The sequence below is a fragment of the Anthonomus grandis genome, chromosome 17 (genome assembly GCF_022605725.1).
Source record: "Anthonomus grandis grandis chromosome 17, icAntGran1.3, whole genome shotgun sequence".
NCBI lineage: Eukaryota > Metazoa > Arthropoda > Insecta > Coleoptera > Curculionidae > Anthonomus > Anthonomus grandis.
In genome coordinates, this window is record NC_065562.1 from 15,087,494 (window position 1) to 15,100,409 (window position 12,916).

General features: G+C 33.7%; 1 protein-coding gene across 10 annotated transcripts in view; it reads right to left on the reverse strand.

Annotated features, from left to right (window-relative positions):
• The window catches only part of LOC126746053 (complexin), a 361,290-nt gene that overhangs the window by 107,191 nt on the left and 241,183 nt on the right, over nt 1–12,916 (reverse strand). For 6 of the 10 annotated variants that reach the window (XM_050454146.1, XM_050454143.1, XM_050454145.1 and 3 more), the window contains one exon: nt 7,030–8,861. The exons of 3 other annotated variants lie outside the window; for them this stretch is intronic. In XM_050454146.1, coding sequence (XP_050310103.1) covers nt 7,225–8,861 — 1,637 coding nt within the window. In that variant the 3' untranslated portion in view covers nt 7,030–7,224. Of the gene's footprint in view, nt 1–7,029; nt 8,862–11,241; nt 11,445–12,916 lie in introns of those variants that run through there. One more of the 10 variants, XM_050454148.1, reaches the window with a different exon arrangement.

A 12,916-nucleotide genomic window follows, 5' to 3' on the forward strand; every position in this document is an offset into this window, starting at 1 on the left:
CCTCTTGAGCTTTGGATACATTATGGATGATGTCTCATCATCCATATCTCTCCCTTACTTAGGACATTATTCCTGATTTTTAGCTCTAAAATACTCCTTTTGTTGTTAATATATATATACAATAATTTTCTGATTTTCCTGAACCTGTTCGCCCCTAATTGAATCCATTTGATGAAACCCTTTGATTTCGACAAAACGAAAGTTCCATAAGTCAACAATTCGCCGCGGTTAATTCCGGAAAAGTTTTTTGATAATCGACTGAAAATGCCGGTCGCGTATTACCGGTCTGGAATTCCGCAGTCCAGATGTGAATTTTAAAATGCCCTTGTCGACATGCGGCCTGTTTGTGGGACGGGAGTTTCGCCGAAACTTTCAAAGCGGTTGTTCGGGTAATTGAATAAATTTTAAGAAACGAAAATCGCAGTGCGAAAGTCCTAAATGAAGAAAACTAATCGGAGTTTACGCGATGCAGCTGTTCTTTAATTTTGGTAAAGTTTCTTGATTTTTGCGTGGTATTTAGACAATCGGTAGTTCTCAAGTTAACCCAGATTTGTTTTCTCCCTAATTTATCCCACTCACCCCTTCAGGCTATTTTTTCCATCTTTCCAGCCAGTTGAAATAATTTTTTATGCATCCAAGTTACTGGAATTATTTGTTTTCCAGACAGTTAATTTTTTGCACATTTTTAGGGACATTTTTGACATATCTTCAGCCGCTTTTCTTCCTGGGATAATATTTTTCGGACAGACAGTTGGGGTCATTTGTCACAATTTATTAATTAGTTGACATTCTTTTTTATTAATTTGCCGTTTTTACCAAATAATTTGAGTAATTTTTTTTTTGAGAAAAAATTGAGAAAAATGCGTTTTAAGTACACACAAACCAATTTGGTTAGTAGTAAAATTATTTTGTGATTTAGTGTCAGACCAACCTGAGGCTCCAATCTGAAAGTCAATTATTTTGCTCAGTTTTTTAAGAATTTCACATTTCTTTTAGGCAGTTGGGGTAATTTTTTGTACATTTATATATTAAAGAAAAAAACGTATGCATTTCAAGCTTACTGAATAATTATTCATTTCTGCCTAATAGTAAGGGCAATTTTCGCAGCTATTTAATTTTTATTGTTAGGCAGTTTTAGGCAGTATTTAGTCCAGGCACTTAAGAGGTTGCACTATTCCAGTCAGTTGAAATAAAGTCGAAACATGGAATGAACTGCCTGGAATAATACAAATATTTGTATTTAATTGCCTGCAAATATTTTTAAAAAATTGATGGTTAATTAATGACTCAACTTCCTGGAATAAAAAAAAATAGCTATTTATGACAAGCACTTGAGTTCGAATTAATATTGGTAATTTCAGGCCATTAAGTGGTTGCACTATTCCAGGCAGTTGAGATAAAGTTGAAACATGGAATTAACTGCCTGGAATAATATTTCTATTCATCTTTAATTATTATTTTGACTCAATTGTCTGGAAAAAATCATAAAGAAATGATGGTAAATCAATGAATCAACAACCAAGAATAAAAAAATACGTATTTATCCTGGGCAGTTGAGTAAGAATTTTTATTTAGTGGTTTCATTATTAGTGTTAGTTTGAATAAAGTCGAAACATGAAATCAACTGCTTGGAATAATAAAATTATTTTGACTCAATTGCCTAGAAATATTTTCAAAAAATTGATGGTTATTAATGATACTGCCTGAAAAAAAAATTTATCCAGGTATCATTTAGGTAATTAAGCGGTTTAACTATTTCAGCGAGTTAAAATAAGGTCGAGATATGAAGCTAAAATACAATAAAGTCTAATTCAGTTAAATCAAAGTTTAATTAAAATTTTAAAGAAATAAATCGACAAATTATTAAACACAACTAAAAACAGAAAAGTATGATAAAATATGACAAAGCGCATTGAAATACAATAAAACTAATCTAAGAAACTCCAAAAAGAACATAATGGTAAAACTGGGGGTAACAAGACCTAAATTATGCTGCTTGAAAATTGCCTGGTGAATTAAAATGGGTTGAGAAGTAGTCTATAGATTGAAGAGTAAAATTGATTTGATTGTTCTCATGTATAAGTTAAAATTTTGTACTGTACTATAAGTTATTCTAGTAAACACATGCTAAGGTGTGGAAATTGTGTAGATCAAATTAAAAGTTTGCTTAGGAGCTTGAAACGTGTAAAAAATATTTAAGCTGCTTATAAAATTACAAAAAGTTACTGAACTGCTTGTAATAAAATGAAACATTATTCCAGGAGCTTGAACTATGTAAAAAATACCTTTAATTGCCTGGAAAAAATTGAAATATGACTTCAACTGCCTGGAAGAAATTAAAAATTATCCCAGTGAATTGAGAGACGTAAAACATTATTAAATGACAAATAATTAGAAGAAATAAAAAAATTATTATAGGAGCTTGAAACACGTGAGAAGTGACTTCAATTGCCTGAAGCAAAAAGTAAAATCTCAATATAAATGGTTAAAAAATTTAAGAATTAATGCAGAAGTTCTAAAGATTACCAACTGCTTGGAATAAAATTAAACATTTTTCCAGGAGCTTGAACTATATAAAAAATGCCTTCAATTATCTGGAAAAAATTGAAATATGACTTCAATTGCCTGGAAGAAATAAGAAATTATTCCAGTGAATTAAGAAACGTAAAAAATTATTAAATGAGCAATTTTTAGATTAAAATTGAAAATTATTCCAGGAGCTTAAAACACATGAGAAGTGACTTCAGTTGCCTAAAAAAAAGTAAAATCTCACCATAAATGCTTGAAAAATTTAAGAATGAATGCAGAAGTTCTAAAGATTACCAACTGCTTGGAATAAAATGAAACATTATTCCAGGACCTTGAACTATATAAAAAATGCCTTCAATTGCCTGGAAAAAATTGAAATATGACTTCAACTACCTGGAAGAAATAAAAAAATTATTCCAGAAACTTGAAACACGTGAAAAGTGACTTCAATTGCCTGAAAAAAACCTCACCATAAATGCTTAAAAAATTTAAGAAATAATGCAAAAGTTCTAAAGATTATCAACTGCTTGGAATAAAATGAAACATTATTCCAGGACCTTGAACTATATAAAAAATGCCTTCAATTGCCTGGAAAAAATTGAAATATGACTTCAACTACCTGGAAGAAATAAAAAAATTATTCCAGAAACTTGAAACACGTGAAAAGTGACTTCAATTGCCTGAAAAAAAACCTCACCATAAATGCTTAAAAAATTTAAGAAATAATGCAAAAGTTCTAAAGATTATCAACTGCTTGGAATAAAATGAAACATTATTCCAGGAGCTTGAACTATATGAAAAATGCCTTCAATTGCCTAGAAAAAAATTTAAATATGACTTCAACTGCCTGGAAGAAAGAAAAAATTATTCCAGTGAATAAAGAGACGTCAAAAATTATTAAATGACCAATAATTAGAAGAAATAAAAAAATTATTCCAGGAGCTTGAAACACATGAGAAGTGACTTCAATTGCCTGAAACAAAAAGTAAAATCTCACCATAAATGCTTGAAAAATTTAAGAATTAATGCAGAAGTTCTAAAGATTACCAACTGCTTGGAATAAAATTAAACATTATTTCAGGAGCTTGAACTATATGAAAAATACCTTCAATTGACTGGAAAAAAATTGAAATATGACTGCAACTGCCTGGAAGAAATAAAAAATTATTCCAGTGAATTGAGAGACGTAAAAAAATTGTTAAAGAACAATAATTAGAAGAATTAAAAAAAATATTCTAGGAACTTGAAACACATGAGAAATGACTTCAATTGCCTGAAAAAAAAAGTGAAATCTCACCATAAATGCTTGAAAAATTTAAGAAGTTCTAAAGATATATAAAAAAATATTTGAACTGACTTGAAAGTATAAAAAATAATCCTAACTATCTGAAAGAAATTAGAATTTATTTCAGTGTATGGAAAGTTGTAAAAAATTATCAATTTACTGCCTAGAAGAAATAAAAAAAAATCCTTGACACATGGAAAAGAATGACTTAAATCGCCTGGAAAAATACGAAATATAACCCTGAATGCCTAAAAAAAAAATAAAAAAATTATTGCAAAAGTTTCAAACACTCTAGCTGCCTAGAAAAATAGCTTCAACAGCCTAGAAAAAAATTTTAAAAATATAAGTTACATACAATAATATTTCAGTTGTTTGAAAAAATTGCTTGCCAGAAATGCTTCTCAACTTCCTGGACAAATTAAAGAAATATCCTAAAGGTTTGAAACACATGAAAAATTACTTTAGTGGCCGAAAAAAAGCAAAATATGGCCCTATTTGGCTGCTAACAGTAAAATTCGTGCAAAAGCTTAAAACATATAGAGAGAATATTTCAACTGCTTTGAAAATGTGAAAAATAACTCCAACTATCTAAAAGAAATCAAAATTAAAAAATTATTACCTTAAAGTTCAGTTTATTCGACTAAAAACATCATGACCTTCCAAATTAATTTGACTCATGGACTTTATATGATTTTATTGAAATTGTATATCTCAGGGAAGCTTGGTTCAATTTCAAAATAGTAGTATGTAATTTATATGTAAGACTTTAAATGTCATTTTAGGATAATTTTTGAAATAGTATCTTTTTTATCATGAATAGCTTTATTGTCTAAAAATTGAAAAATTACTTAAGAAAAAAGGATACGTGGTTACGTTGCAGTATTTACAATAGTTGATTCTATACGTTTGAGTTTGGTTATATTAATGGTATATTTCTTGTTATATTTTTAGACCCTAATAAGCCCCTCAAAGCTAAAAAATGTTCCGGAGGTCAGTTCTGACCTAAAATTTCCCGGTTGTTCACCGCTCCCTCCCCCTTTTTCCCTTTGCCCTCACTCCCATTTCCGAGCTAACTATCATGTTTCCCTAGAGATTAATTAATTCTAATTTGATTAATTGTTACGCCTATGTTCGGCGGCTGTAACATGGGGAATAACGCTAGTAAGGCGACAGTGAACCATTAGCGTTACGGGTTATAGTAAAATTAATATGCTGCCATTTTTTTTGTTTTTAATTTTCGCTCAAAACAGGCTCTTTTTTTCGATATAGCCGGGCGGAAAGTGTGATTTAGGATTAGGAGAAATGGGGCATGGCGAGATTAGAATTTCCATTCCTTTTCGCGCGCCTCCACGACGACGGCAAGAAGAAGAATTTATCGCCTCCGGGTGCTGCATCAATAAAAGTGCTTCCGGTCCCGTTTTACGCGTTCGAGGTGAAAAAGAACAGATAGAGGCGATGAAGTTTAAATTCCGCAATTTTATTGTGGCTTATTTTGTAATGGCTTCTAGAGTTTTTCCATTTTTTTATAATGTTAACCAATTGGCACGTATTTTAAGGATATTTCTCCAGGAACTTAGGGTATTTTTTTATTGGAAAATAGGGAAAACGAAAGGCAGTTAAAAAGATCGGTAGTCGTTCCAATCTTTAAAAAGGCTAAACAAAGCAACATTAAAAAAATTATAGACCTATTTCTCTTTTCAGTGTGTTCTCAAAAATTTTTTAAAGGTTATTCATGATAAAACGATTGATTTTCTTAATGTGAATAGCGTTAAGAAAATAAGAAAGTAAGTTTGTTCTTGCAGCAAGACGTTGCGTGATTTTATAGTTGTTTTGACGTGTCTTATGGAAAGAGTACAGTTATTTAGTTGTGTTGTGAGTTGCACGCTGCATATATGTATATGTATCGCATATTTTATATAAACCATGGATTCTAAACGTAAGCATGTCACATTAAGTCTTAAACAAAAGGCTGAAATTTTACGTCTGCTGGATTCCGGATGTTCATTCACGACACACTTTAATGTCGGGAAGTCAACAATATCCGATATCAAGAAAAAAAAGAGTGAAATTAATCGTTATGGGTCGCGTACTGAAAAAGGGCCGGGAACAAGAAAAACGATGCGTAAAGCGGAATTTTCTGATGTTGAAGATGCAGTGTATACATGGTTTTTACACAGAGGCACCAATTTCCAAAGCAATCATACTTTAAAAGGCTCGCCAATTTTTCACAGAAATGAATAATGACGAAGAAGTCAACTTCGAAGCTAGCAGAGGATGGTTTCAAGGCTTCAAACACAGATTTGGGTTCCGCCCGTTAAAAGTTACCGGGGAAAAGCTGTCGAGTGACGAAAATGCTGTCGTATAGAACTCAAACAAAAAATTGAGCAACTCGGTCTTTCTTTAGAGCAAATCTATAACGCGGACGAATCTGAATATCTGGTCGTAAAATTAGTAAAGACCGAATTACATTTATGCCTTCCGCAAATGCAAGTGGCCGACATAAGTTGAGGTTGCTTGTGATCGGTAAATCAAAAAATCCAAGACCATTCAAAAACAGCAACCTACCTGTCTGTTAGCGAAACCAAAAAAGTGCTTGGATTGATCCTGTTATCTTCGAAAAATGATTCCACAGTGAATTCGTACCAAGCATAAAAAAGTATCTTCGAATCAATAATTTTGAAGAAAAAGCCCTTTTAATACTGGACAATACTTCAGCTCACAGACCAGGCCAAGAATTAGCCAGCCATGATGGTAATATTCAAGTCATGTTTCTTCCACCTAACTGCACTGCACTGGTTGGTGCTGATGGACCAGAATGTGATCCAAAATTTCAAAGTCACATATCGAAAAAGGCTGCTGCAAGAGGTACTTGTACAAGATGATGAAGATATTGCTCAATGTTTAAAGAATGTGTCGCTAAAGGATGCTGTGTTTGAATTAGCTGAATCTTGGAGGTGGTGAAAAATTTTTTATTCCTTCCAGGCAGTTTAGTCAATTCATTTTAACTACATTCATAAAATTGGAGTGATTTTATGTGTATCTCTTCATCCTCTTAAGAAATAAGAGGATGAAGAATTTTTCTTCATCCTCTAATCTGAGAAAAATTATTCCAGCCTCTGGAATAATTTTTCCTTAAATTCCCTTAAACAATAATCATCACAATTTCTATTCGTCTAATGACCCTCTCGTATCCAATGAAAAAAAAAACACACAAAATTAATAAAAGCTAATTTATTTCAACAAATCGTACATCTAGATCCACTTGAACTTCACGATCAACCCCTTCTTCATCCCACTTGAAGTTCAATAAAGCTCAAACAAAATTTTCATGCAATCCCTTCTTCATACTGTCATCAAGAATTGTGTGGAATGAGGACCTGGTATCCATTTACAATTAGACAAACTCTCCGTTAACACTCACTAGATTCACTAGAACCCTCACTCCCAAACACCTCCTCCTCCCTCTGAAGTTGTCCGGATAAAGTCCTGATGCTGTCCAACAAACTATTCTTAGACTCACTCACACAAACTCCCTCACTGCCATCGAGAGCTTCTGCGGGAGGCAATGGAGGAGGAGGTGGAGGTGGAAGCAACTCGGAGGAATGAGGAACATTCTCATTGACAACTTTAAGGTCAAATTTAGGAACAGCACTCTCCTTATGTTCTTTCGGTTCTTCCTCCTGGATCACTCCTCTCTTATTTCTGGCTGCGATGAACCGTTCGTGCTGCTTTAGTGATTGCTTAAGCTCCTTCACCATGAGACTCAAATACTTTCCCGCCTGATCATCCCAGTTCATGGCATCATCAGATAAATCCTCTTCTGCACCCTCAGGAATATACAGCTCAAAGTTTTCTTCTAAAGCTTCAGTGGCATCGTCAAAGTTTACTGTAGGAGCATTTTTTGTGGTTGTGTCAACACTTGTTTTTGGGTTAAAAGCTTTTACTGTTTGGTTATTTGCTTCTGATAAAATTCCGAATAGTTTGCAAAGTACATCAAGAGACTCGTAAGTACTTAGAGCTTGCTCCCTAAGGTCTTTTAAGGCAATTTCCAGGTTTTTAACATCCTGGTTATCCTCTACCTCTTCAATTCTGCTTAAAACTGTTCTGGATTGTTCCAGTATTAATGAGAGCCTGTTTATGGTGGCATCAAGGGTTTTCCGGAGGTTTCCGGATATGTTTTTACTAAAGGAGGTTGATTTGCTGATTTCTAGCTTCTTTGAAGCACTATATCTCAGATTGTTGAACTCTTGTTGAAGATTCATAGTGTGCTGATCAGTTTTGGCTTTAAAGGCATATATTTTATTGTCTAAGACTTCTTGCACGTTTATGTGTTGATGGTTAAGATATTCTTGCCAAACTAACCCCAAATAGTTCAAGTATTTTGATACTAGAATGGTGTAAATGTCTTGAACTGTTGAGAGAAGTTGCTGGTAAGTTTCCTCAGTAGGTTCACCATTTAGAAGGCTTTTTGGGTCAAAATCCTTTAGGGCCCTAAAGTCTTCTTGGAGTTCCAAAGTGTGTTCGGCCAGGGCACCTAAGTGCCTCAATAATTCCTCGAAATACTCCTGCTGGTGTTTCAAGAAACTTTGAAGAAACTCGTTGACGCTCTCGTTAAATCCTACCGGCGACTGCTCTCCTCTCATTGCCAAATAACGCAACACAGTGAAATTAAGCCTTCTTAGCTTAAGTAAGCTTCGCACCAGCACTGGTACAGCTTCCTCCCTCCTCTCCCACTTAATCCGAGCATTTCTCCCCAAATAAAACAGGAAAGTGTTCGCTGCAGCCGCAGGAATTATCACCGATGGCCGCTTAATTTTAAAAGCGAGAAGTAGTGACCCGACGACGGCCACACCACCACCAAAAACAATCCCTAAGGATAATCTTCGGGTTTCGTGTGGGTACAATTTAAAATTAGCGGCGGACAAAAGCACTTCGTAATCCTCGTCCAGGAGTAATCCCGATTCTAATATTGTTTTAACGTGCTGATTTAACAAAGGTCCTAAACGGTCTTCTGGTGGAAATCTCTTGGTGGTGTCGTTCATGTTTGCTGAAATTAAACAACGCATTAGTGAGGAGTGGATGTGAAGGGTTTATATATATATGTAGAGTTAGAAAGAGTTGCAGATGAAAGGGATTTCGGTTCGTTAGTGTACAAAGTGACGACGTTAATTGCATTCCTTTATTTCCAGAAGTTTTAATTGAGGATGGAGGACAGTGGAATTGTCTGTAATTATATTTTGCCTTTGAGTGAGTGAAAAAAGTTATTTAACAATGTTCATTTTAATAATATTAAAAGAATGTTAGAGGCACAGCTCTGATCGGTGTTTAAATAAACAAAAATGGATAATTATGCTAAATTTCGAGGGTCTCATAACTTCTACTTTTCTTTTTCTTTTGTCCTTATTTTTCCTTCAAAGTGTCTATGTGTTTATCAACTACCATCTCTTTCTCTCAATTCATTTTCAGTTTCATGTTGTTTCTTTCCTTTTCCCACAATCTTTTCTTCCTCTACGAAATCATTTCCGAGTACGTTCAGATAGAGCAACTTTGAATTATTGGTGATATTAAAAATGGCGAATGGACGCCATCTTGGATGACATATTCTAGAATGACACTTAAATTTCAACCAAAATAGCTTGAGTTTGAAAAAAACAAGATGGCATTCATCCGCCATTTTGCAACTTAATACTGTCATTTAATTGGAATATTATGCAATAATAATAGTTTCTACGTTGTTATCTTCTTGCATTAGGTCATGAAGAAAACGTGGATCTCCTTAAGGAATGGACGTATGAAAATTTATAAGGGGTAGGTAAATGAAGTAAATTTAATGAGCTTTCCAGTGATACTAAATATTTTTAAATAGGCTCAATAATAACTGAGATACAGGGATTTGAATTTACTGTATATTTTATTATTGTTTCTTATAGAATATCCTGTATATCTCCTTAAGAGATGGATTAACACAAAATTTTGTAGAATAAATGAATAAAGAAAATTTAATGAGTTTTCCAGTGGTACCAAACATTTTTACATAGACTTAATGATTTCTGAATTACAGGGGTTGAATTTACAGTACTTCTAATTACTGTGTCTTGGAGAACACCATGGTAGAGTAAGTAAATGAAGGAAATTCAATCCGCCATTTTGAAATGTCAAACTGCCGTTTATTAGAAGCAGTTAGACTCTTCAAGTTTTTGTGGTGCTATCTCTGTTCATCTTCTGGTATTGTGTCATGCCATAAAAGTGCACAGATTAATTTTCCATCTCTACCCTAATTTATTTGTTCATATATTAATGTACTAAGACGGCACCTATCCGAGTGTATATCTCCTTAAGGAATGAACGTATGAAAGTTTATGAATAGTAAATAATTGAAGAAAATTAAATAGGTTTTTCAGCGGTACTAAACATTTTTAAATAGGCTCAATGATAACTGAGATACAGGGATTCGAATTTACTATACTTCTAATTAGCGTGTCTAATAAAATACCCTGTATGTCTCCTTATAACAATTTTTATAAAATAAATTAATGAAGAAAATTAATTGAGCTTTCCAGTGGTACCAAACTTTTTTTAAATAGACTCAGTGATCACTGAGTTTACTGTACTCCTAATTACTGGGTCTAAGAGAACACCATGGTAGAGTAAATAAATGAAGGAAATTCATTCCGCCATTTTAGAATTTGAAACCACATTTATTAGTAGTAATACTTTCTTTGTTGCTCTTCTTTCATTGGGCTAATACAAATGGATATTCCATCTCTGTTAAACCGTTATTTAGCAGCTGCAACAGTATTTGTGTGAAGAAGTTCATATACTAATGTTGCTAAGATGGCACCCATCCGCCATTTTGAAACCGTCATTTATTAAGAGCAATAACAGCCTTCAGGTCTTTGTGGTCCTACATCTGTGCATCTTCTTGTATTACAATGAAGCAAAATAAATCAATGTTCCATCTCTGTCAGACCAGTATTCAATAGGCTCATGGTGGAGAAGTAAAACTGCAGGAGCAGAAACTCTTCAAATATTCATATGCTGTCTTTGTTCATCTTGATGCAATAGGTCATAAAGTAAAGCCGTAGCAATCATTCTTCCATCTCTCTCAGACTATTATTCCACATGTTTTGAAGTAATTCATATATTAATATACCAAGACTTTTGCACGGACCTTTCCAATTAAATATAGAAATACGCTTGAGAACTACTGGTGTTGGACACTCCCGATAAAAAAATAACATAATCCTTAATTCCGCACTAAATGTATTTCATTGCTATCATTGTTTACCTAAAACCATACATTTTGCTTAAAAAGAAGGGAGCAAACTAATATAAGGGATAAAACTAAGCTAGTCTATACAGCGAACCTGTGAGCAAATTGAAGGTTATGTACCTACCGAACAACAAAGACAAGAAACGATATTTACCTTATATAATCGGGCAATTGAAGTGAAACAGAAGATACCGAGGATATCCCGAAAACTGCCGTTATGCAGCGTCCCAACAGTTAAAAATAACTGCGTTCCGCTTTTAATATTACACGAAAATAAACTAACTTTATTGGGAATGGCTACCGTACAAGTTGTGATACGCGATGTTCTAGTGTGCCGAGCGAATCGATCGTAGGCGGCCGAGGTTGAATGACATGGCGGCGGCAGACTTTGCGGAGTAGGCGGTGGACACGACGGCGGTTTTTTTGAATTTATTTTTAACAGCTGATCCAGTTTCAAAATGGCGGCGGATGGACGCCATCTTGGAATTAAAATTTATATGGGTGGCTTTGAGATATATCATTAGGAATATACAGGGTGTTCATTTAAAAACTTCCCACCACGGATTTATCGAAAACCACTGTTAAAAAAAAAAACTCCGAAATACGTCAAAAGGCTTGTCAAGGGGGACAACTTTCGAACCTTAAATTATTTCATCCCCTTTCACCCTCTGCCCCCCAGGGTCATCCCCTTAAAAATTTTAAATGGCAAGGGGTATCGAGTAATAGCTTGTTTAAAAGGTCTTTCGAAGTCTTTTATTTTGACGTTTGATTTTTTTAAATCGGTCGATTCGTTTTCGAGAAAATTAAAAAAAATCTTTGCTTATCTTACTTTGTTCAGGTAGAAAACAAGAACATGAAAATATCAGTTTTTATTTTAATAAGTGTTCAAAATGTTGTCCATTTATGGCCAAACAATGATATAGGCAATGTTCAAATTCCTGACGGACATTTTCAAAAACATGTTTTGGGATGATGCGTTGACGAAGTTCATTCAAACTTTTAGGTTGGGGAGTAAACACAATAGATTTAAAATGACCCTATAGAAAAAAGTCTAGCGGCGTTATATCAGGAAATCTAGCAGGCCATTCTATAGGCTCCCTTCGCCCTATCCATTTATCTGGAAACTCGTCGTCTGAAATATATTTTCAGCAAGACGGCGCTCCTCCTCACTATGTTCTTCCCGTTCGGCAATGGCTAGACGACCTACCCAATCCAACCCAAATCATTATTATTAGTTTCTACCAGATCTTGTTTATTATCCTCTAAGTATATTTGATTTTAGGCTTTTAATACTCTTTAAGTTTACATATTGACTTCTATTTTTCAAAGAAGTTCTTATGTTGAACGTGTTGTGTTATGTTGAAATTTTGACTATTTATTATTAGAAAACATTAACGCTTCAGAGAAAAAACGCTCCTAACCTTAAAACACCATAATCGTTAACAGAATTCAACTCTCCAATGAAAAATCTTGAATTTTATCTTTAATCCTTAAAATGGCAACCTTTTTAACCTTGGAAAATCTTAACGCATTAAATGAAAACTTTTAATCTTGAACTTTATTAAGTTCTTGAAATTCTGATTACTTAACCTTAAGTAACGTTAAAATTGAACAACAAAACCATAAAATCTCAATTTCTTAACGCTCAAAATCCGAAGTTTTGAAATTATAAAATTTACATTAAGACCTCGCAATTTAGTTTAAAAATCAATAAAATTGGGACATGATAGTTTAGCAGAAGACAATCCTTTTTTTACGTAAAATGTTCAATTAAAGAAAAATAGTGCAGAGAGAGTCTACTAATAAAGGTGACTATAACTTGGCCCAAC